Source organism: Lethenteron reissneri, chromosome 44 (genome assembly GCF_015708825.2).
Source record: "Lethenteron reissneri isolate LAM-NWPU_2019-01 chromosome 44, ASM1570882v1, whole genome shotgun sequence".
Classification (NCBI taxonomy): Eukaryota; Metazoa; Chordata; class Hyperoartia; order Petromyzontiformes; family Petromyzontidae; genus Lethenteron; species Lethenteron reissneri.
The window spans coordinates 11022504-11048093 of record NC_083822.1 but is presented as its reverse complement, the minus strand read 5'-3'; the positions used below and the strand labels follow the sequence as shown (position 1 = coordinate 11048093).

The 25590-nt window shown below is 49.4% G+C and overlaps 1 protein-coding gene across 1 annotated transcript; it reads left to right on the top strand.

Moving 5' to 3' along the window:
- Positions 1-1827: 1827 nt before the first annotated feature.
- On the top strand, positions 1828-25134 carry XYLT1 (xylosyltransferase 1). The gene is made up of 12 exons (XM_061569983.1): positions 1828-2307; positions 8627-9068; positions 10008-10183; positions 10839-11041; positions 11852-11932; positions 12116-12332; positions 13105-13281; positions 14790-14909; positions 15394-15536; positions 16152-16347; positions 17624-17957; positions 21289-25134. Exons 1-12 carry the CDS (start codon positions 1993-1995, stop codon positions 21609-21611), a joined length of 2727 nt encoding a protein of 908 aa, XP_061425967.1. The 5' UTR covers positions 1828-1992; the 3' UTR covers positions 21612-25134.
- The last annotated feature ends 456 nt before the right edge of the window (positions 25135-25590 follow it).

Genomic DNA, 25590 nt, shown 5'->3' with positions numbered 1-25590 from the left:
GCTTGACACAGGGCAATGGTAATGGGTGTCGAGTTAATCAGCAGACACACCTCTTCAATGTCACCGAGGGCACACCGAGACGCGCGCACAGGCATACAAAACCGAGCTCTCCTTCGCTCTATAGACTCAACCGCGTTCAACGGGTGCGCGTGGCGTGCGCATGCGGGTGCAGTGCTCTTTGCATCTTAGGGGCTGTCCATAAATGACGTCACCCACCTGGGGAGGGGGGGGGGGTCAGACATTTGTGACGATTCTAGATTTGAAGCTTTCGTGACTGCAATGATTCATACTCTTTGGGATTTTCGGTAAAGTCCCATAGGAAAAAAACGAAAAAAAAAGAAATTAAAACCAAAGAGTATGTGTAGACAACACGTTCTTATTAATTTTTAATAAATGTTTTCTCCTACAACATCAGAGTGCAGCGCCACATTAAATACGCACTACAATGAAGAATTTATTTTTTATTTTGGGGGGGGGGGGGGGGGGCAGAGCTTTGTGACGTCATATTTGAGGGGGGTCTGACTTTTTGTGACACCGTGTGACGAAGAGAGGGGGGGGTCAAAAATCGTCCAAAATCGCGTGACGTCATTTATGGACGGCCCCTTACGCTCCCAAACCTCACCTGGAATATTCAAATTCCGACCAGGTTTGCACCGACCAACAATTCGCAGGGGTGGGTAAAGTAGGCAGCACGTGGCGAGCGACAACGCCACAAGAATCGCAAAGGCAACAAAGGTCGTCTGTGCATTGTAGAGAATAAACTGGCTCCGCCTCGGGAATGGGGAATTTCCACAAAGTGGGGAGGTTGGCACAATGCTCGTCTACGGGGACTATTACTGCATCATGTTCAGCCATGTTCTAACCACTGCTGGATTAAGATCTCTCGAAGTCAGCATCCCTCATTGTCTCGCTCTTGCACCGAGCCGATCTCATAGATTTACGGGAGAACCAGAACCGGTTTGGATAACGCATTCCTGCGGAGGGAGCTGGTAGGAACGTTGGGTTGCTCGGTCAATGGCCTGGAGGGTCAACGGCGGCGTGGTGTATTCCGCAAATATGCCCGACTGTGAGGGCGGGGACAAGCCGGCGTGAGTAGGTTAAACGTTGAGTTTTATAAGGGCACCACGGGGTGACCAGCTCCTCCCCTCCCCACCCGGTAAAGCCACGTAGGTAATTTTAATTTTTTACCTACGTGACTTTACCAAAAAAACCTAAGAATAGTTATAATGTGTAGTTATAATAGGTATAGCTAGTTGAAATGTGTAGTTATAATAGGTATAGCTAGTTATAATGTGTAGTTATAACAGGTATAGCTAGTTGAAATGTGTAGTTATAACAGGTATAGCTAGTTATAATGTGTAGTTATAACAGGTATAGCTAGTTGAAATGTGCAGCTATATTCTGATTGGTCGCGACACATTTTAACGTGGACCACGTGCCGGGCCCACAAGCCAATCACGCGCGACCGTTTCAAAGTTTCTCCCGTTCGGAGAGGTCGGGGGGGGGGGCTGCGTTTTTTTCCTTCGCCTCTTCCGCCACCGGCAGCCCTCTTCCAGAAGACTCTACCGACCCCGGCAGTATCTTCCTCTTCCGGAAGAGACAGACCCCACAACACCGCCACCGAAACAGGGGGGGGGGGGCGACGAGGCGGTTGGAGGAAGAGAGCGAGCGCGTCACGTGGGGGTGGGGGCCGGCGGACGCGCGTTCCCATTGGCTGAGAGGCCGTGGGCGGGGCTTAGGTCAGCGGCGGGTGGGGGGACGATGGAGGAGGCGGAGGCGGCGGTGGCGGCGGCTGCTGCTGTGGAGCGAACGCGGTGAGCGCGGCGGCGGAGGCGGCGGAGGAGGAGGCGGAGGAGGAGACGCGGCGGTGGCTGCTTCGGCGGCGGCGGCGGCATCGAGGAGAAACGACGCGGCGGTCGTTGGCGTCGGCGTGGGGAACCCCGGAGGCGAGAGACGTGGAAGCAACGCGACGAGGTGCGCGTGTCGAGCGCCATGGCGCGCAAGTGCGTGAGGAGGCACAGGCCGGCGGTGGTGGCCGCCGTGACGGCGCTGCTGCTGCTGCAGACCCTGGCACTCTGGAGCTTCGGCGGCCTCGACGACAGAGACTCGGCGGCGGCTGCCGCGGCCGACAAGGCGGCGGTGGCGGTGGCGAGGCCGGCGCGGGCGGCCGCGGACGGCGCGAGGGACGCGCGGTTTGGAGGCGGCGGCTCCGAGGCTGAGGCGGTGGCGCCGCGCGGACCCCGCGCGCCCGTCCAGCGGCAGCAGCAGCAGCAGCTCGGGGGGGTCGGGGAGCGGAGAGGCCGCGAGGTGAGTTGGGGAGAGCGGGGACAGGGAAGGGAGAGCGGGACAGGGAGTAGAGGGAGGGATGGTGACAGGGAGACGTGGAGGGGATGGAGGGAGACGGATGTGGGGAGAGAGACCGTGGGGGGCAGCGGGGATCTTTGGCGCGGGACCAGGGAGACGGGGAGAGTAGTGGGGGGAGATCAGAGATGGAAGATAGAGACGGGGCGGAGATGGCGAAGCCAAGAGTGGGGATAGGGGAGAGCGGGGTGAGAGGGGGATCCGCGAAGCAGGGAGACGAGCAGGGAGAGAGACGGGGAGACGTGGAGAGAGACGTGGAGGGAGACGTGGAGAGAGACAGGGAGAGTGACGTGGAGGGAGGCGTGGAGACGTGGAGAAAGATGTGGAGAGAGACGTGGAGGGAGACGTGGAGAGAGACGTGGAGGGAGACGTGGAGATGAGGGGGGAGAGAGACGGGGAGACGTGGAGAGAGACGTCGAGAGAGAAGTGGAGACGAGGAGAGAGACCGAGAGGCGTGGAAGAGACACAGGGAGACGTGGAGACGTGGAGACGAGCGTGGAGAGAGACGTGGAGAGAAACGGGGAGACGAGGAGAGAGACGGGGAGGCGTGGAGAGAGACGTGGAGAGACACGGGGAGACGGGGAGAGAGACGGGGAGAGACACAGGGAGACGGGGAGAGAGACGTGGAGAGACACAGGGAGACGGGGAGAGAGACGGGGAGGCGTGGAGAGAGACGTGGAGAGACACAGGGAGACGGGGAGAGAGACGTGGAGAGACACAGGGAGACGGGGAGAGAGACGGGGAGGCGTGGAGAGAGACGTGGAGAGACACAGGGAGACGGGGAGAGAGACGTGGAGAGACACAGGGAGAAGGGGAGAGAGACGGGGAGGCGTGGAGAGAGACGTGGAGAGACACAGGGAGACGAGGAGAGAGGCGTGGAGAGACACGTGGAGGGGGACGAGGGGACCCCGCATGCGTCCCCCTGGAGGACGCCGCCTCTCTCCGTTCGCGAGGAGGGACGGTGTAGGCGTGCGGGGGGACCCCTCTACCCCGAGCCGTACGTGACCGGGGTCGTGAGGCCGAGCGAAGGGAGACGCGGGGGAAGGAATTAGGAAGAGATGAGGTGGTGTATTAGCCGCGGATGAAGATGAACAGGAAGAGGCGGGCGAGATGGCGTGGTGGGGCAGGCGATGAGGGAGAGGAGGTGAGATGATGATGTGGTGAGAGGGAATTGAAAGGAGGGAGGGAGTCGTCACTGAGTATCGTAGCTGCGAGATGAAGATATGGCGGATGAGGAGGAGGAGCGGTTAGCTTGGAGGAGGATTAGAAGAAGTGTGAATGTATTGATTTGGGTGGGATAAGAAGAACGGTGGGCGAAATGACGACTCTGAAGAGGGATCTGGATGTTGACGCTGCAGACGCTGCAGCATCTGGAGTACGCCGTACTCTTTGCCAGGGGATGATGCCATGGGGCGGGTGGAATTCATCCTGGGCTGCCGGCCACACTCAGCCACGTCAACCGCAGGCTCCGTGTCCCCCACCCCCCTCGTTCCGTGTTGCTCCACTCGCCTGCACCACACCCCCTCCGCTGCTGTGATTGACCCCCACTCTGTGTTGGCCATCGCTTGATCCGCTCGCCAAATGCCCCCACCGCGCTGTCACGCCACATTTCTGCATCGCAGAGATGGCTTCGTCGGGCACGGTTGGCGTTTTGCGGAGCTGTGTCGATGGTTAATTTGTCATAACGTTTGCGTTGTCAATCCTTCACACACCTCCCCCCCACACACACACCCCCTGCGGTGGTTGGGGGGGGGGGTATGCGGTAAAAGCCGCGCGCGTGCGTAATTTGTACCTTAAGGCTTTACCATTGCTCTGAGGGTTTTAATGGGACTTCTGTGTCCTCTATGAAATACTGACAGACGTTCAAATACAAAGACCTGCTCCGTGTAGCCTTAACAGACTGTTGGGGCAAGTGCAGTTAGCGAGCCCCTATGAACGCCGACACTGCACACGAGGGGGTGGGTGGCCAACATCACGCCCTTGCGATGATGTGGCACACCGCACCAGATACTCCTTTGAGGCCGAGTCGATCTAGGGGAGGCACAGGACCGGTTCAGATCATTGTCAGCGGTGTTGGCCGTGAGTGGGAATCGAGTTCGGGTCGCCGGGTTGGTAGCGCAGCGTGCTAAACGCTAAGCTACCGCTCACCACACGCTCTCGCACACGAGCTGGCGAGCATGAATTTAAACGATGCAAGAAATGATACACGACCTAAACCCCATTTCTCCAAAAGGCAGACAAGCCCTGGAGATGTGGTTGAGGAGGTATATTGGTGAATGCTCGTCCACGTGGACTGGCGTGGAGAGAGCGAGAGAGTGAGCATGGAGGAGCAGACTTGGGTCTCTCCCCATGCGTACGGCTGTGCGGCAGGCCGTGTTTGTTTAGGATTGGCAGCGGCTGTCCCAGAGAAGTGCTCATTGATTCTCCGTGTTGACGGAGGGTAGAATGTTTATCTCTCTTATGTGCTATGGATGGTTGCATTTTAAGCACGTTTTTTCCAAGTGTAGGGCATTATGTGTTAAATTTAACATTTTATGTGACTCCGGTTGTCACAGAAAATCTCAGCAGTGTGAAATTCAAAGGACTGGCTTGAGCAAATATAATCAAAGTAAAGCATGCTTTTGACTGATCAAATGGAATTTACCAGCGACCTGCAGAGCCGGCACACATTGAACTGGAGAATACAACTACGTCTGTGTGCGTGTGTTCGGACCTGGCACTTAACAGCGATTGTGTAGTTTTCACAAATGTGCTTCTGCAGAGTCCCTTGTATGTGTTTTTTTAAATATTGCACCTCACTCAGCCAGGTATCTGATTAGATGAAGGTGAGCATATGGAGCCTCGTAGGTCGTAGCCGTGTGGTTTATATTCGTTGACTGAAGTGCGTAAGTTGTAGCATCACCTTTTTAAGTGTGATAGCTTTGTTTGAAACCCACAGGAAAAATAGTACAGTCGCTACGTATATTGGGGTTCTGTCAGTTGTTCTTATCTTGCATACCCAAGACTTTGGATTGTAAGAGAGATATGCTCGGTGTTGCATTTGAGCCAGCCCAAGTTGCCCCTTTTCTGCAATTCACCAGCACAAGCAGGGTTGTAAACGTCTCTCATGGAAAAGAGTGGCACGCTTGTGCGTGTCAAAATGCAGGGTCTTGGTTATAGTATATGAATACTGTGCAGAGTTTCGTGTGAAGCACATTGCGATGTGAGGGATCGCCGTTGTTCAAGGTTTTCATTTGTAGACTTGTTCACGATTAGTTGCCAGTGGAAAAACCCTTTCCAGGAATACAGGTAGTCCCCGACTTACGACGGAGATGCGTTCCGACGAACCCATCGTAAGTCGAAAATATCATAAGTCGAAAATGGCCTCGCCTACCCAGGAGTCTTAAAGAATGGTGAAAATTTAGCAAAACAGAGAAATGTACAGTACTGTATAAACTATATACTGTATGTATTTATTAATTACAATACTGTATTGCACAGTAAAATTTAAAGTAAAAAACAAGGTAAATTCTTAGCCTACCTATATGAACTGCAATTTCAGGAAACATTCATATCTGCTATAAAAGCTTTAAAATGCATTGAACACCGAGACAACTTAACTCTGTCAACTGCTGGTTAGAGTGAGGCATCACCACACAAGGCGGGAGATGCGTACAGTACATCCCGGCAGCGTCCCAACGTACAGTATCGTACCTTGTACGCTGCTGCGTTTGCCTGCCGCGCGAAATGTAAAATATTTAACAATTTTGTCATATCGATAACGCCATCGTAAGATCGAAATATCGTAAGTCGGACCATCGTAAGTCGGGGACTACCTGTACATAAAGTGCAGTGGTTGATTTATGATCCATGCCCATAATAAACTAACCAAGGCATGGTTATTAATCTCGCCTGTCACTTTTTTGCCTGTGCTTCCCCAAGTTAAGTTGCTACGAGTCCATCCATGCAATCTGGTGCCCTGCTTGAAATTTTAATCACATTCTCTTGCACAAATATATACCACACGAGACTCAAGCACACAGTTCGTCTGCAGTGAGCCAAGTTGTAGTTTTTATTTAAGGATCCCTCAGTACGTTGGGGAATATGATAGTGCGGTGGTTAGCGCACTGCGCTACGGACCCAATGACCTGAGTTTGATTCCCGCTCGCGGCCAACATCGGTGATGAATATTTGAACCGGTTTTGGGCTTTCCCTATGCCGGCTCAGCTTTAAATGAGCACCTTGTGTGGTGTGTAAACATCAGCATTGGGAAGGCAAAGGCGGCCAGGCAATGGTGGTGCCCACTCACCCCCTCGTGTGCTGTGCAGACCTTAATACGTGCTCGCTAACAGCAATTGCCCCAACAGTATGTTAAAAATAATATGGGGGGGATCTTTGGCAATGTACTGTCTTGTCATTTTCCAGTACATGGCCATTATACAAGCAGCATTAAGACTAATTTGTACTGCCTGTATATGACGATGAAATAAGCAGCAGTTATGCGGTTTGCCTACGTCATCACGTTGAATAATTTTTACTATGAATACACTCTGCAGTGAAAAGGTTCCCCTTTGCATGGTGTGATTTGGTGCACGCAAATGAGACACCCAGAGAAGCATTGTCGAGTAGAATTGATGTGGTAACCGTGTTCATTTTAATGAATTTGATTTGGTTTATAATACTTGCATTTTTTTGCACGAGCAATATTTTCACGCCAATTTTGCATGACACATTCCGTAGAAATAATAATAATAATTCTTGATCAGATTCTATTGTAGCTCGTATTTCGAAACTTGGTTACTGATTGTAATTTGTACAGTAATCACGGTAAACCACATGTGTGTACCTAAAGCAGCATCTGCGGTTCGTGGTGTTATTATTGGTCTGTGCACAGTTTCCATAATAACTGTGTACTAAATTCACAGGCTCACAGCGGGTGTGTGTGTTTTTATGGAAATGTGTGGTGGAAAAAATAGGTCATTCACCAAATAATTCCTATTGCAGATGAAAAAGTTACGAGCACTGAATGATAAACAGAAGCTGCTTTGTTTTATTTATTACGTAGAGTTATAATTGTATTGCTCCATCGTAGCAATTTAAAAACGTTGCCCTCCTTCGGGCGGTTGCTGTTGGTGGGCTTTAAATGTCTTGTCATGGCGATGCTTCTATCGAAAGGCAGCCAAATGACCCCAGCCGTCTTGATAGATGCTTCGTGAGCTGTCAAAAGGACGTTGCTCAAAGAGAGTTATGAACTGGTTGGAGAGTAACGTTTAGGAGCACTGAGAATTTTATCCTTGACAAGAAAAAATGCCCACTTCAGTGCCGCATCTTATTCCAGCAAGCACTCAGGAATATACGTAATGTTTGCAATCAGCTTTTCAGTCCCTAAACCTGTCTCAGTGTTGTAATATTTAAAATACCAATGCTTTCAAAGTGCACAGGAGTCTATTGCACATCTTTTCTATCTCCATTACGGTTTTGGCTGAACGTTGTTCAATCTAACATGTGCTGCAAAGGTGTTTTTTTTTACAACGTGGTGAAAAATGTGGGTTATGGTGTTTGCTTGCTAAAATTGCATTGGAAACCCAGTGAATCGGATCGTGAATTTGCTGAGCGATCTCTGCACACGTACGGGGGGGGTAGTGGGTGGGTTGGGGGGGAAGGTGCGGCTGATATGAGTTACAGCGATTGTGGATGTCAGGAGAAGAGCTCACCGATGTTAGGACGCTCCTCGTGTCTCGCTCTGCGCTGTCGCAGCCACCCCCCCCCCCCGGCTCAGGCAGAGCTGCTGACTTGACTCGTCTTACATTGCCGGCGGACGTCTCGTGCAACGGAAACAAAGCCGAGTCTAAATTAGCCACTTATCGCAACTGCGCAGAGACTCCACCTATTTCTTTCGGTGGAAATGGTACGTGCGTATGTTGAACCTCTTTCGCACAGTATGTAGCCAACCGTGCTAATTGGAAGTGGGGGGGGAAGGACAACACACTAAACACTAGATCCGTGAATCTAGATTTAAAAGTGCATAACTCCAGTGGCTTCCGAATATCGGAAGGAAGACAGTTCTCGGTAGCCGCAGAAGCGCACCTGAAAGCGCGCAATGCGGTAACCGTTTTTGTCCCATGGCTAGCCGTGGTCAGTCTTTAACATGTGTTGCACGCTGATTCTGTTACCGTTTAACAATTACGTATTCTTGTGTGCATCACAAGGCCTGCTTTCTCAAATAAGCATAAAATATTGCATACAGACATCAAAGTTTAATCTTCCAACGTGTTTTTTTTTTCAGGGAAAAAATAGAATAAGGGAATTCCCGAAGAAAATTGACAGTAACAATGAGAACTCTGTTCCAAAGGACTTTGACAGTATAGACAACAGCAACCTGGTGCACAGCAAGCTGTACCAAACATCCAAAGACGCAGGCAAGGAGAGCAGCAAGTCACTGAAGCTGTTCCCGCTCAGCTGGCACAGCTCGGAGATAGCCAGCAGCCGCAGCGCCACGGACGTCCGAGCGACGAGCAACAGAGTGGGCGACGCCCGGGCCGAGGAGGCCTCGCACCGCGACGACGCCGACTATGTGCCCAAGTGCGAGATCGCTGGCAAGGAGGCGCTGTCGGCGCTGTCGCGAGCACGCAGCGCCCAGTGCAAGCAGGAGATCGCCGACGTGGTGTGCCTACACCAGGAGGGGAAACTCATGCCCGAGTCGCTGCCTCGATTCTGTCCCATCGAAGGTAAGCGTCCGCGGGGCTCGCCGAGCGCTTGAACCTTCCTTTCGTTCGGGGCTGCTTCGGTACGCTTGGACGTCTGCACGTTGCACACACGTACGTTGAACCTTCTTTCCCGCCGTACGTAGCCGACCGTGCCAATCGGAGGTATATTACTCGCGAAGGCCAAGCCCTAGCTAAGTGTGTAGACGCATACTATTTATAGGAAAGGAGATAAATATATTTAGTTTGAGTAAAAGTATGGCCACTAAATGGCAGGTGAATTATATTCTTTGTAAGATTATTGTTCTGATTCTCAATAGGACTCTGCTTGTTGGTGAACAGGGATATCCATCATGCCTCGTGTTTATTATTTTTAAAACCTGATACAGTGGCGCATGGGTGATGAAACTGGGCTGCACATTCATTTATTTTGACTCTCCTTGCGTTAACGTGCCAATGTTAGGCGTATTTTCGTGGAATTTAAGTCCAGTTGAATGGCATTGACCTGTCACAATGCTTTCGGTTTGTTTCTGAGAAGCTCCACAGGCCGGGCTTGTAGGTAACCCCTTAGCATATAAACTAATTAAAAATAATGACTATCAAGAGACAACACTTGAGACAACATTTTTTTTATTGTTTAGTACGCTATGAACCAGCCTGTAAGGTAGTAATGCATTTTTATTTTAGGAAAACTAATTTTTTTATGGTTTGTGCGGATTTTCATGAACACTGCAGTCTTTTATCCAAGTACCGGTGTAATATATTTTTGAAAGCGCGTACACGTTAAACATTGTGGTTTTACCGAGTCATACCTGTGTGGTTCAGTTGTGCACTGTTGCACTGCTGGTTCACCTTCGTATCCTACTGTGGCTTAGTTTAACGAGCAAAAAAGTGTGTTTAATTTGCATTGCAGTGTCCGATTGTCTTGACACGCTTTACAAATGTTCCGGATTCTCCTGGCAGGCAAACCGGTGCAGAACATCGCGTGGAGCGACGAGGTGGCCCTCGGACTGGTTCCGCCGAACCCCGTGCGCATCGTCTTCGTGCTGGTGGTGCACGGCCGTGCGATCCGCCAGCTCACGCGCATGCTCAAGGCCATCTACCACCGCGACCATTACTACTACATTCACGTTGACAAGGTGCGGCGGCGACCGGGTCGCAGTGGGTGGGGAGGGGTGGCTTGGGAAGAATGCCAGCCAGACATTTTTTTGTGTAAACGCTGGCAGTGTGGAGCGTCTGAATATATTCCCAGAAAGGTGGTCAAACCCGTATCGCTAGGTGCCATGGTCATTCGTCACATTTTGCACGCATCCCCCCCCCCCCCCCTATTCTCGCTAATATTGTTTTTTATCTGGGCAATGTGAAGCCACTTGAGGGCCCAGCTCTAGAGATATCGACATTGCACAAGAACGTTGGCATTTATCTGAAGGGTTGTTTGCCCTTTGAGTGGTTTATCATGATTATATTCACCCAGGAAAGCCTCACTGAGTCTCAAGACTGTTCAGAAGGTGCCTACCAAGCTTTCGGAGTAGGGATGTTTGGCCAGTATCAGTTGCACTGCATTATTTTTTTTTTAACTGTTGGAAGAGACTGCAGAACCCGGAGTAAACCCATGCAGAATAAGGGGAGAACGTGAAAAACGACGGGGAATCAAGCCCAGACACTTTGTTTGCTGTGAGGCGTGAGAGTCGCCACTGTGCCACCACTGTGCCACCTTGCCGCCACCCTGCCGTCCTATTAACGCGTACGTCCTTGTGTCTTTTTTTTATTTGTTGGACTGCCGGTACCCCCCAGCGTTCCAACTACCTGCAGCGCCAGGTGCTGCAGGTAGCAGAGCGCTACCCGAATGTGCGCGTCACCCCGTGGCGCATGGCCACCATCTGGGGCGGTGCCAGCCTGCTCACCATGTATCTGCGCACCATGAAGGACCTCCTGGACATGACCGACTGGGCCTGGGATTTCTTCATTAACCTCAGCGCCACCGACTACCCAATCCGGTTGGCATTAGAATTGAGCAGTTGTGCAACACGCGCCATTGTTGTTAACTTGTTGATGTTTTGTTGTTGTTATCGTCGTCGTTGGCTGTAACGTCCCACTGTTCTTACCCGCCTCTACTGGACGTCTGTGAAAAAGAGCTTCATAGCTCATCAGATTCCTCCAGTATAAATACGTATTCTGATTCTGACTGTCGGGAAAAGGCCTTGCCACCCCTCCCCCACTGTTTTCCTCTAATCCTTCCTTTCCATAGTTGTCCTTGGTCCAGTATTGGCCTCCTTCCACACATTAGACTTGGCTCAACTGATCTTCATCGCGGATGTGAAGTGAACTTAGTCTTGTCAAACCCTTGCCCCCCCCCCCCCCCCCACTGTCTTCGCCCGCACCTATTAATTATGCGGGTTGCCCTCACCCGCCAGTTGTGTGTGCCCCTGAGCATGCACGGCTCCCGCCTTTGATTGACATCCAGCGCCCGCTGTGTTGCGAGGACCCGCAAGTCGCCTGCTGCCGTCATTAATGAAATCTGTAACTTGGCGGGGTTCATGCCTGGCATTATGACAACAAAGTTACGTAATTTTCTCAGCGTTGTTGCACAAGGAGAGCGGTAGACGATTAACGCTTTGTCTTTTCTTCTTTCAACCTGTCGTCGAGTTTTCGCACACCGGTATTTTTTTTTAGTCCCGCGGCGTTAATGTTGTATCGCAATGTGAATTGGCGTTAGTCTGGCTTTCCGTAGTGCGAGAATTGTTCGTCGCTGGATTGTGGATTAAGTGCAACAGGCTCTGAATGTGCTCTGCGATGATTCCTTGCAGAACAAATGATCAGCTGGTGGCATTCCTCACGAAATACAGAGACAAAAATTTCCTCAAATCCCATGGCCGAGACAACAATAGGTGAGCATCAACAAAGCCAAACGTGCGCGAAATGTAACAAATCTGGTCATTTATATCTTTAATCTTCTTGCATGATTCATGATCTAGCCCACCTTGCTTTTACAGTGAATCTGTGTAGAATTAACATGGACTGCCACCCGTTCTCTCCCTCTCCCCATGTCTCCGTGGACACCGCGGCAACAGGTTTGTGAAAAAACAGGGTCTCGACAGGATATTCTACGAGTGCGACACGCACATGTGGCGCCTGGGCGACCGCAAGATACCCGATGGCATCGTGGTAGACGGCGGCTCGGACTGGTTCGCCCTCAATCGGCCCTTTGTGGAGTACGTGATGCGCTCCCAGGGAGAGCTGGTGTCGGAGCTCAAGCGCTTCTACGCCTACACCCTCCTGCCTGCCGAGGTGAGCCGTGCGCGGCGCGCCGCGGCACCCCCACTCGAGCACCACGCCCGACACCGGAGCCCCCTGCCGCTGTGTCACCGCTGGGCCCACTGTAATAACCGCGCTCTTCGTCCGTCGGTTAAATCGCTGCTGTGCTCTTGTCAAGGTGGTCTGCTCTCGCCCGCTGACGGGGACTGTGTTAAGAGCAAGCGCGGCATGCACCCTGCATCCTATTTGCACAGTAACTTGACCCCCGTTCTCCCGCACACCGTACTGCGTATGCCCAACAGCCTTGCATTGTGCGTGCGGTGCACGCTGTCGTCTTGTAAGGGTGCCCTCGCTGTAATTGGGAGCCTTGACCCATCCGAGTTACGGGGCAATGCCACATACACGCACATACTCACTCGCCTACTTTGAACGTGTAACAGCCCTTGCGCATTCTAACAATTGGATAATTTTAATAGAAAGTTCAGTACCAATGGCCGCAGCAATAAAAATCGCCGCCTTGTTTAATCTTTTCCTCGCACGTGGACACACTACCGCTGTCAAACTTGAACAAATGCTTGTACTAGGAAAATTCATACATGGATATCTTTTGTTTGGCTATTTACAAAATTTTATTACGTATTTGTTAAATAGTACACGTGCACATTACGTCTTATTTAACGTGGCACAGACGCTTTTTATGCGGGCGATGGTAAATGTTCAAGCTGTGGCAGCTGTGCATTTTAGTCGATCACCATATTGCCCAGAGTCGTATCATTCATCATTAAAAAAAACCTTGTCCCTGCAGTCATTCTACCACACGGTGCTGGAAAACAGTGAACACTGTGGCAGCCTTGTGGACAATAATCTGCGCATCACCAACTGGAACCGTAAACTCGGCTGCAAGTGCCAGTACAAGCACATTGTTGACTGGTGTGGCTGCTCGCCCAACGACTTCAAGCCTCAGGATTTCCACCGTTTCCAGGTCTGTGTGCATGCGTACAGGATCGGAATCTTCATTTATCCTGGGGAAATACGATGAGCTATGAAGCTCTTTTTCACAGATGTGCAGTATTTTCACAGATGCTTTTTGTGTTTAGTTGGTTGTCCTCCCCCCCCCCCCCCCCACACACCTACGATCAGCACAGTTGACTACGTACGGTGCGAAGGAAGATCAACATACATACATACATGTCCAGTACACGCATAGCCACACGGCACTCGTGCATGTGCGCCAGGCGGCGGCGCCGTGCTGTGCCGACAGCGCGACCGAAATGATCCGACGCGTGTTTTTTAATTACGCGGCTGGGATAAATATTTGATGTACACAGCTCTCAATGCTTTGCATGCCAAGTGCAGAGGTACGTACGCTGCCAAGGGAGAACGTTACCAGCTGAAGACATTCGCGAGCGATGCTGGCATTTTGATTGCCCCCTCGTGTAGCGAGGCCGCGGTGTCAGGGCCCCGGCAATGCGATAGGAATCTTGATCTCGGCCATGTGCTCGGTTGTGATGAGTGCGATGGCTGTTATTTAGCCTCATCCTTTAAAAGGTGGCCCAGGCAAAGCCGTCTTAGCAACTTCCCTGCAACTGCAGATATGCTGGCACACACATGGTCTTGGAAGAACACATATGTTTTCCTCTTTTCTAGCAGTAGCTTCCATGAATAAAAATGTAACATAAAGAATGCTGCTACATGGTGTCTTGGTTATAAATGATATATAACCCCTCATGACAGTAGTTTTGTACAACACATGCTCTTGTGTTTCAAAGTTCTTCAAAGTGACTAATAACGTCCACATACTCTTGTATGTATGATCTATGTTGGGCTTCTTTCGCGTACCGTACGTAGCCAACCGTGCCAATCGGAGTGTGATGGTCACTGTTATAGATTGGTAGATGTGCGTCCATTATTTTAAATGGGTATTAAACTCGGCATTGGGACCCCCCCCCCCCACCCATGAGTCATGTGGGAAGGACTTCATCCAGCAGTGGATTAACGAAGGGCTGTACCTGTACATTGACCCAATGAGACGCCATTCCTCTTGCAACAGATATACCGGTGCAAGCTCGCAAGGTGCAATGTCGATACAGAAGTCTGTATAAAATCCAGCATGTTGCAAAAATTTATATGATAAATCTCAATAAAATTAGATTAATTTTACACTTTCTAGAATTAAACGTACAATACAAATGGACATTTTTCATGTGCACACTGAACACTAGCACACCTGCAAATCCACGTAGAGAATACAATTAGTTCATTATCTGAAAAGCTACAGGTGATGTGAATTCATTATTCTGCTATGTGCCTTTTCTTTTCTTTCACACCTGAAGGGAGTGAAAGCTTATTTATGAGCACCGATTTGTACATTTGAATATAATTTCAATGCTGATGATGGATTGGTGTTCGTGCGGAATAGATTTTATATTCGGTCGAATCCCAAGTTAAACCAATAATTTTTATGTGCATCATCTCCGGTTCGCCGTGCAGCAAATGGCCCGGCCGACGTTCTTTGCACGGAAGTTCGAGTCGGCGGTGAACCAAGAGGTGATCGAGCAACTGGACTCGTATCTGTACGGCAGCTACCCCAGCGGCACGCCGTCCATCAAGGTACCGGCGCACGGCCTGCTCGCAGCTGCTAGTTACAGTGTGTGGAATGTGTGCGCACTGACCAATAGCCACTGGTTGCACCTTACAGTGAGAGTAGTGGGGGCGCCGCAGTGACGAGATGTTAACTACCTTACCTGGTATACAAGAGGTCGAGGGTTCGATCCCGACCTCTGACGCCTGCTGTATATTTGGAGCTTTGCGTGTTCTCTCCCTGTGATCGCGTCGATATTTCTCCGGGTCCTTCGGTTTTTCCTTCCATATTTAGAATTTACTTGCGTTTAGAGCATTTGGCTGCTATAAATGTCCACATGATAAGAAAGCCACTTTGTTTAGCTCTCATTTGCGGACGGCTCGCTTCTCAAAGAGCTGTATAGCTCAGTGGCCCTTACCAGCTGAAATAAAAATAATTTAGAAAAAGTGGGGGGGGGTTTTTGGTGCTGAGTATATGCGTGCGTGTGTGTGTGCTCACGCGTGCCGTGTCTAGGCTTACTGGGAGAATGTGTTTGACGAGCCGGACGGCGTGGAGAGCCTCAGTGATGTGACTCTCACAGCATATCACTCGTTCATGCGACTGGGTCTGCAGCGAACGGCCATGAGCTGGCACAACCATCAGGATGACGCTTGCCGGTCAGCCTGCCGTTCGCACCCTTACCTCTGCTGCACCTTTTCATTTGTATACGCTATCGCCTCATTATAACGGACCACGGCTCTGTGAATACTGCGCACACGTGTGTGCATGTGTGTGTTATAATTTTGCATTTGACTAGGAGGCCTGTACAATTGAGATGCAATAATGTTCTCGTAGATTTTTTTCAATGGCCCCGTTCAAATTTGGCATTGAACCTGTTCTTGTCAACACCCCCGATAAGTCGGGAATTTTCTTCCCGGTCAACAAGTCGTTTTTTGTTTGGAGCTAATACTGTGTTTAAATATTTATATACGCCGTATGTACATTGAAATAAGCTACAGATACGATACAAAGTAATGTTGCATAGCATGCACTATTTTACTGTGGGGAAAAAAAAATGGCCACGCAATAATGTTCGTTATTCAATACCTTTACGCAATAATGATCTGTAAAAGCTAGTGAATCTGGTATGTTATTACGTTGAATGTAAACGATACGCCATTTTATACGTTGCGTATAATTGATGACTATTGTGTTCATAATCATTTTCTGCAGTGCTTATTTTGTGCCTGTGCGTTAACTTTAACAAGGGTCCGTGTGTTTATGTGTTACAGATACGAGCCAGTGGGCCACCCTATCTCTGTGCACGTGTACTTCCATGCGGATCACTTCCAGGGCTACCTTGTGCAGCAGAAGGCTCAGAACTTGGGCACGGGCCGCTTGGAGACACTGGAGGCCTGGCTGATGCCACGCAAGGTCTTCAGCGCGCTCGACATGCCTTCTGATCCCGCGAGGCTGCTCAACCTTGAGGTAGGGAGTGGCTGTGTGTGTGTGTGTGTGAGTTTTGGTGGTGGGTGGGAGATTTTACTAGGCCTGGAACGATTTGATTCAAGCCACAACCCCTGCACTGCGGATCCCACTTCTACCTGGGACCACTTGGATTGCCCCCAATGCCCAAAGATCTGCGGATCCAGAATTGGACTCATCAAACCCCCGTCTGCAAGTTGCAGGGTGGGGTCCCGTTCACCGCTGAATCTCGTAACGCGCAAGCGGTTTGCGTAAATTTTATTTAGAGAGGCGTAGCACCGTTGCTTTTGAAGAAATTGTACTCACCGCAGAGAACTGTAGTGACACAACCGCACTACAATAGCTGGAGCCAAACTGTGGTACACGCACCTCCCACATGGCCTTGCGGGAGCCTCGGTACGTTTTCCGACCTGAAGACGTGCCGTCATCGGAATGGAAAAGGGTTCAAACTGGTGGGTGCCCTCACATCCTGCCTCCCGAAGGCAGGAAACTCCCTACATCCACGGCCATTGTGATGCGGCCGACGATGTCACCAGGGCTTGTCCATCACCTCCCGTACAGCGGCACACGTGAGATTAGAGAATGAGACGTTTTTCCAACTGTTCTTTGTTGTTATTCGATTAGCCGAATCATGGAGAGGGATAATCAGTGTGGCAATTGATACTTTAAAAAATTGGGCAGCCCAGCTCTAGAGTGGATGGTCATCCATCCATTGGAGTGGTTTGTTGAGCTATTTTTGCGTGGCTATTTACCTACCAATACGAATGACTGTTTGTGTGGTTCTTTTAATAATGAAGCACATACTTGCAAATATGAGCTCTCTAGTGATCTTCTGACAATATAAGGCCACTTTGACTTCGCCCAAAGTCATCATTTAGTTTATGCTTGCCTTCCGTGTTGTTGTGTAGATGACTTTTCTGGCTTTCCGCAAACCAATTTGAATCTCAATCCCTCTGTTTAATGTGAATAATCGGTCTACTTATGATTTCCTTTCCTATGTCTCATCTAATTGAGAGTTGCACACATTTCACTTGTGTGTGCCCACTTTAATATTTGCTGTGAAATAATTAACCTGACTATGACCCCCTTAGTGGCTGAATTTCATAGACCTGGCTTCCAAAGCTTAATGAAATTGGCAAACATGTGAAATGGAGCACTTAAAAAAAATCATCCCTAGGGGAAATAGTTTTTTTTCCTTCTTAACATTTTCGCACACTTCAGTTTGCTTGCCTTTAAAGGGCATTTACATAAACAAACGTTATTCCACTTTACCTGCCAGATAAGCACAGACTGGGACCCCAAGGAGCGCATCTTCCGCAACTTTGGCGGGCTGATGGGTCCGTTCGACGAACCGATCGCCCTGCAGAAGTGGAGTCGCGGTGCCAACACCACCGCCACCGTGGTGTGGGTGGACCCGACCAACGTCATCGCCGCCACCTACGACATCCTCGTCGAGACGGACGCGGACTACACGAGCTACAAGCCGCCGCTTAACCTGCCCCTGAGACCTGGCGTGTGGACGGTGAAGGTGCTGCATCAGTGGGCGCCGGTGGCCGAGACCAAGTTTCTGGTCACTCCGCTCCTGTTCAACAACAAGCAGCCCATTCGCAGAGGTACGCCAGTGCCGCCCCCCCCCCCCCCCGCCCTGTGTGTGTAGGAGTGGAAGTGTTGCGGTTAGCGCACTGCGCTGCAAAACCGACTACCCGAGTTCGATTCCCGCTCACGAACAGCACCTGTGACGATTGTCTATAGCGGTCCTGGGCCTCGCCGAGGTCGACTCGGCCTCAAATGTGTAGCTGATACGGTGTGTAAGCTACGCCACTGGGGAGACAAAGGCAGCAGGGCGTGGTGCTGGCAACCCACCCCTTTGTGTGCCATGCCAGCCTTCACAGGTGCTATTCGCTAACAACACTTTCCCCAGTCTGTTTAGTCTATACGGGGGGAGGGGGGATGATCTTTGTGTTGTGTGTGGGTGAAGTGATGGTGGTTAGCGCACGGCGCTTACAAACACGACGACCTGAGTTCATATCCTGGCTGCAGCTGACGTCAATGGCAATGACATGAACCGGTCTTGAGTCTCCTCAAAGTCGACTCAGCCTTAAATGAATGACCGGTGCGATGTGTAAACCTCTCAAGTCTGGGGAGACAAATGTGGCTGGGTGTGACGCAATGGTTTGGATCGGTCCTAGCAAACAGATTGTTTTTTTTCTTCCTTCCAACAGCCTCTGTAGGCTAGACGGAGGATATTTGTGGCGGGTTTATTTTGTGGGCGGTAAGACCACCAGCCTAGTGGTTTCTCAAGCGATGACTAATGTTTGCCATCGGAAACTAACGGGAATTTGGAGTCTTTGTGTATCCTTGTGTTGTGGAAAACAGCAATTTGGAATTCCAGTTTTTGCTCTGAAATAATGTGTTCATTGGCATTGAAAAGCGTTCCGTAGTTTAAATTACAACTCTTAAGTTTCTGCTTTTTTTATACTTTTCAATTTCGATCATTACTTAATCCATTTACTTGGCTCTCCACTTTTTTGGTGTGCATGAAGTTTAAGCTGTCGTAGACAAATAAGTAAATTCCATGCGGTCACGCGAAATGCGGTCGTGTTTGCCAAAAAGGGTAGGGTGGCAAATGTGTCGCTTGCATGTGAAGAGCTGCGCGGGCCCTAATGTTTGAGCCGAGCCCCTGGGACTTGCCGCTAAGCCCAAATTAGGCCTCACGGTGGCCGCGGAAAGATTGCCTCTTCGCACAAAATGAAGTCTTTGCCGAGGAATATGTCCAGATTTGCCCCGCGGCAGCTGCTTAATTTGAGCAGTCTGTTTAGCTTAGCGTTTGTAAATTCTCGCCAAGGTATCCCTGAAACACGTCGTGGACTTGTCTGTCCTTCGTTACGCACATTGCTTTTGCTGGCAAGAGCGTTTGCCTGTGGAATTTTATTTTGACAAATTAAGCCCACGTTGTTATAATACGGCTTACTCCGTCGGGAAGTTGCAAGCATGGCCCTGTGTGCCTTGTGTGTTTGTGGCTTGGTGTTGACACAACCGTGTCTTTTGATGAGCAGCCCAGACATTACTGCCTTGATTTATGTTAATTGGAGCTAATGTTGCCTTAGCTCTTTGGAGGATTGGGGGATTGTCCGCCTTCACTTAACCTCTAAGAGAGCTGCATCGGCATGGCAGCTACATCGTCAGAAGTTGCCTACACGTGCCGTTTGTGTTCGTATACGAGTGATAGAAGGCAGTGACACTTGACATAGTAGATAATACAAAATCGAATCACCCAAACGCGATTGTGACACACCACAACATTGAAACCATTTATGAGTCTGTGGGTCTCTGTGTGAATCTATGGGTTTTTGTGAATCTATGGGTCTTTATGTTAATCTATGGGTCTTTATGTGAATCTATGTGTTTATGTGCGAGTCTGTGGGTCTCTGTGAATGAATGGGTCTTTGTGTGAATCTATGGGTCTCTGAGTGAGGCTGTGGTTCTGTGTGGGAACTCTTGTCTGCTTGGAGCGTCCTCTGAGGGCATGAGTGACATCTACTCGAGTCCCAAGAAGCCATCATCCTGATTTCCAACTTGGGCATCAATTTTTAGTTTGGAGCTCAAATTCATTTTTCACACGGAAGAAGACGAAGTAAAAACAAATATGACTAGATTTACTAAAAGCGCATTGGGAGCTATGTTTATCAATCGCAAAATAACCAGTATTTTATCAGAGGAGTGTTGCAGGCCCACTAGTTGATTTTCATAAAGGGGGGGGGTAGGGTGGCGGGCAGGCAGGGTCGACTGATGACAGCTTGGATTACAAGCAAAAAAAATATCAAGACCCATCACACTGCGGTGCCCTGGTGCGTGTGATCGTGCCGTGTGCTTGGTGCTTGTAAGCCGTTGCTTATTCCAGGTGTAGCTGCCTTGGCCACCGTGTTTAGAATGTAAGTGGAAAGCCTCAATTTCAGGATGCAATATATTAACCCTTTTGTGACATGGCAGTCGGAATTTTCACTTCATCTGCTGCAAATTTAAAAACCATAATTCATGTTTCGTGGTGTTATTTTGAAATTATGATTTAAATGGGACGGGGTGGGGGGGGGTTACTCTTCAGCCCCTAGGTTCTCATTACCATGTGATCATATACCTGAATTCATAGGAATTAAGGGGACTGTGAAGATCGGTAAGATATTATAAAATTTGTTTTGAAGCTGCACCTGTTCTTGACAGAGTTTGCACAAATGCAGCTCAATCAAGAAGCCGCATTGTAAATGAAATATCTGATATTTATTTAAAAAAAATTGGTCCTCTCTAATCTAAAGTGATGTGGAAGACCGGCTCAATGCATACAATGTTTACACAAGATAGAGCCTATTTCCTTTCTCCCATGTTTGCCCAGGGATGTACTTGCTAAGCGCACTCCTTAGGTCATACATGTGTCCACAGCGCATGGCCGTTTGTAAGAATGTCCCCACATTGCACAGACCTATCTGTGCACAGTGCCTGCAATTTATTCACAGGTTAAATGCAGGAAAGTGGATTAGATGATATACACAAGGTAAATACATCATGTTGACTGCCAAGAAAAGTAGGTGAGCTTGGGCAGGACGAATCGTTTGAAGGGATGACGGTGGGACGGTGGGTGGTCAAGACCAATACAGGAGTGGCAAGCCAACGCAGGGGGATAACTCAGCTCGGAGAACATCCACCGTGGAGATGGGTGCTATTATATCAGCTCGTGTGCAGGCGCTCGGCAAATTATTTTGTTGCAGGACCGTGTGAGATGGTGACGACTTCGGGTGCCCTTCACCTAGCAGTGTAATGGTCATTGCTGCTGCTAATGATGGCGATGACGGTGATCATGATGATGGTGATGACGATGGGTGTGAAAAGTAAAAAATCCGTGGTGTGTCACGTGAGCTTCGCCCGTGTACCGCCTCTCGCGTTTCCGTGCAGACGAGGTGCTGCAGGCCCACAGCGGGCCTCCGAACAACATGTACCTGGAGCAGAGCTTCCAGGGCCTCATGGGGCTGCTCAGCGTGCCCGAGAGGACCGACCTGGCCGAGGAGGCTCGCCAGCACGCGGGCCTCACCGGCGCCGCGCTGCGCGAGTGGACGGACGCGCTCGTCTCTGAGCTGTGGTCGGCTGTGGACACGTGCTCGCTGGGCGCCCCGGGGTGCCCGGCCATACAGGCCTGCGCCCTGTCAAACTGGAGCTCGCTCTACCCCGACCCCAAGTCCGACCTGGGGTCCGTGAAGCCCGATGGCAGGCTGAGGTAGCGCCTAAGTGCGGGGGCTTGTCTGCCGGTGTGGCTCGTCTCGTCTCGCTCTCTCCTCTCTCTCTCTCTTCAGAAGCCCAAACGTTTGAAGCAAAAGGTGTCGGGAAGATTGTTGTGGGGGGTAAAATTTGTTTTTATTGCAACCCATGCTTGGTTGGCCATTGCTGCACTAAGTTGCTTGGCGATGTCACTTTGCCGACTTTTGATTTGTGTACGGGGGGGGGGGGAGTGGAGGTGAAGGGAGGGTTGCCACAGTAATGTGCTGGAGCTGAACAGGTTCACGTGTGCTGGGCTCTGCCAGCCTCTTAAACATTACAGTTATGTTGCACTTTAAGGTATGATATTGTGAATAGTTTATAATGGAGCAGGGCTCCAAGGCCACCCGAGTCTTTTTTTCTCCCCCCTTTCCCTACGACCAAAATAATGTCATCACTCGCTGCACGAAGGGCCACGATCAAAGGGTTATAGCAGTTAAACGCTCTGAAAGGTCACTCCGATATTGTTCTCAAGTTACACTAAACTACCTCTATTCTAGTATTCGGGGGTTCAACAAGCGCACAGGTGAGTTAGAAGGGGGTGGTGAGTGTTACATCTCCTCTGTCGTATATCTCATTGAAGTCACATTGCGCATATTAAACTTGCAGTGGCCTTTTAGGAGTTGTTTTTCAGAAAAAAATTAATGACTAATGACCGATTATTGCTATTTTAAATTTGTATTATTGTCTTAAAGAGTTGCTTTACATTTCACATCATCATCATGTCGACAGATTTGTAAGTCAAGATGATGAAAAATGAAAATTTGAAGGCTTTCTGATACAGCACTCTCTTTTAACTGGTTCACTAATCTATCCACGCTGCCTGGGTAGTGCAAGTACTAATATTTGCACATAACCTTACAGCACAACTTGGAGAAGTGTACACAAATGATACGTTAGTATTAACTATGAGTTAGGGGGTCCTTCAAGAAGCGCGATCTTGGCTAATGTTTTAAATATGGCCCCAGATTATTTTGACGAAATAACTTACCAACCACAGTTTATTCAAACAACACAGAAGTTTGCTTTGGCGATGTGCTGGCTGCCACGCGTTTGCACATGAGGAGTGTTGGTGCCTTCCAGTTGGGATGATCACGTACCCAGTTATACACTCCACCCTCCGGAGGCACTGACCTTGCTCTGCGTGGCTTCTGCCGCACTACTGCAACCTTTCAGCTTGGATAAGAAAGCAGCAAGGACAGTACTATTAAGACAATAATACTTAGCGTCTGTTATTGTTGCTGAAACATTCCACCAGCATTTTATTTCCATTTTGATGGAAAATTTATTTGCGGAAATACGGAGTCCATATTTAATGAGTTGGCCCCCCGCGGCACTTGGAGATAATGTTTGTAGCACAAACGCCCAACTTTGAATGCCATCGGTTTGTTGGACGAGTTCAGCAAGTGGACAAATTAAAACATATGAACGCCGACAAGATGTGAGCGAATGGTAACAACAACAACAAAAAAACTGCACGTTGAATTGAACCGAGCGTGTTTTTAATCGGAAGACTTGAGCCAAAGTAGTGGACCTTACTTGGGTGTTACCTCTGGAAGCCTCCTTGAAGAAGCGAGTATGCATTGTTTCTTTGCATATTTGGTTATAAAAAAAAAAATACAATATACGGAACGATTGAAATATGTGGGGTGGCGGCGAGGCAGGGTTCTTTTCGTTCGATGGGTATCATTGCGTAATGACGAGTGACTTTTTCTTCTTAAATAATATGCAGTTGAATCCCTAAGCTGTTGGTGTTAGGCTTGCGCTGGTGCGGAGATCGTGCGCCGATAATGGGTGTTAAACCCGCGGCTACGGGGAAGGGCAGCGTCCGTCTAGGTATTTACTTCAGTTTTACAGTGCAGCCAACGGTATTCCAGTTGCTCGCAGTGTTTTACTGTTTGCTTAGCACAGGGTTTTGAATGCAGCTGTTGGGACTTCAGATGGCGGATATGTATTTTAAGAAGCTTAATTTTTTCCCCGCCCCCCCCCCCTCTCCGAGCCAAAACAGGATATTGGTGTAACTAATATTTCTTTAGTTTCATGAAAATGAAATAAAGAAAAGGAACAAGGAAAATAATTGGATGAAATCCAGCTGAACGTTACATAATGTCCAGAAGCTGATATTTATTTTCTAACAAAGAGCGGTGTGCAAGACCCGAGTGCTTGACTATGCAAACCGCATTGCGGCACGCGCAGTGAGCCGGCGAGACTCGGTGGTGGCCGGGACTCGCAGTGAGCCGGCGAGACGCGGTGGTGGGCGGCACGCGCAGTGAGCCGGCGAGACTCGGTGGTGGCCGGGACTCGCAGTGAGCCGGCGAGACGCGGTGGTGGGCGGCACGCGCCGCGGTGAGCGCGAGAGACTCGGTTGGAGGGCTGGCGATCTCTCCTTGGGGCCCCCCGACTGCACAGTGTGACGGCACTGGTGGTGGAGCTCGTCTTTACTTTATCTCTGTTGAATATGAACAAAGTGGCCATATTTTTTGGTTCAAAGATGTAAAACGGGCAAATTGGCTTAAGGGATAGTTTATTTTCTTCTTTTCCTCCTCCTCCTCCTCGTGAATCTTTGCGAATATTTTTTTTTCCTCCACCGGAGGAAAATGTGTGCGACCGGTTTTCTTGCCGTTCTTAGATCTTCGGCGGAGTTGGGCCTGTGGTGATATACGCGTATGCTTGCGTGTGTGCGTGTTAAAGCTAATCATCTGGCCTAATCCTTACCCCAAAGCAGCACGCATTTAGGTAACACGAGGAGGGGAGAATGTGGGGGGGGGGGGGGGGGTAAAAAAGTAACAGATGTTTCTATATGCAAATGTGTTAATTGGGCTTTTGTTTCAAACTCGGTGTGTCTTGAAAGACTGGGGCGTTGCGTTTGGACGTGTTTTGTATCGCGTGTACAGTTTCCTGCCGCTAAAACTAAACCCCTTGCTAAATGAATACAAGTGCCATGCGTCCTACACAAAAAAATGTATTTTTTAATAAAAACAACAAAAAATCCATTTCTATTTTGTAAAAAAAAATCATATTTTGTTTAGTAGGTCTAGTTTGGTTGACGTATGAATTAAAAGTGTAAATAAAACCCATTTCAATCAGTGCATATATTGAAGTTACGTGTACAGAGTTTGTTTTTGGGTTATTAAAATTGCATCGTGTACATTCTGCGTGTTTAGGAAAATAAACATTTCAACAAGTCCCCCCTTGCCAGCATGGTTCCGAGACCTCTCCGTGGATAAGTTATTGCAGTTTTGTAATCCACATTCGTAACTGGAATGTGTTCCATAGGATGATTGCTGTGGCATTACCAATATTATGTTTCCAGTGTACAATTGTTGCTTACGTAGCAGTGTCTCATGAACCTGTTTTTTTAAATACAATGTACATTTGTTCTTCAGGAACAAACGGAAGCACTTTATTTGCTTAAAAAAACAACTTTGCAATTTGTAAAATATTTTGTCAGAGGTTGAGTTGAGGGCAAATAAAGATGTCAACGCGGAAGGTGTTGGTGGTGGTGTGTCTGTGTGCGAGCCCATCGTATACAGCTCGTCGTTCGCATCCGTTTCTGGGTTGTTGCTTGGCTTGATGTTGCTTGGCTTGATGTTGCATGCCGGAGGCGAAGCGTCGGTCATCGTGCCGAAAAGCGACGCTTCAATTACGACTTGTAAAAGGTGCTCCTGGAACGTGGAGCGAAACGTCGGACGTCGTTCCAATCGGCACGCGGTGGTTACAACCCCCCAACACGCGTCGGCGGGCTGTGTGGTACAACCGTTAATACGGGTACGTACGTACGTACGGTACAACTCGAATAATACAATCCGCTTTGGTATGGGGGAGTCCATATCGATTTGGGTGGACTATATTGATATGGCGGTACTCCTACATTGCGGATCCTGTGATCTGTGGCGCACCGCGAAGATTAAGACTTATAATGCGCAGAATTAGTTCGTGCCAGTT

Coding starts and splice junctions, on each gene's coding strand:
- XYLT1 (XM_061569983.1), top strand. CDS start 1,993: ATGGCGCGCAAGTGCGTGAGGAGGCACAGGCCGGCGGTGGTGGCCGCC. Junction 11,042..11,851: donor GCCACCGACTACCCAATCCG/GTTGGCATTAGA, acceptor GATTCCTTGCAG/AACAAATGATCAGCTGGTGG. Junction 14,910..15,393: donor GCGGCACGCCGTCCATCAAG/GTACCGGCGCAC, acceptor TGCCGTGTCTAG/GCTTACTGGGAGAATGTGTT.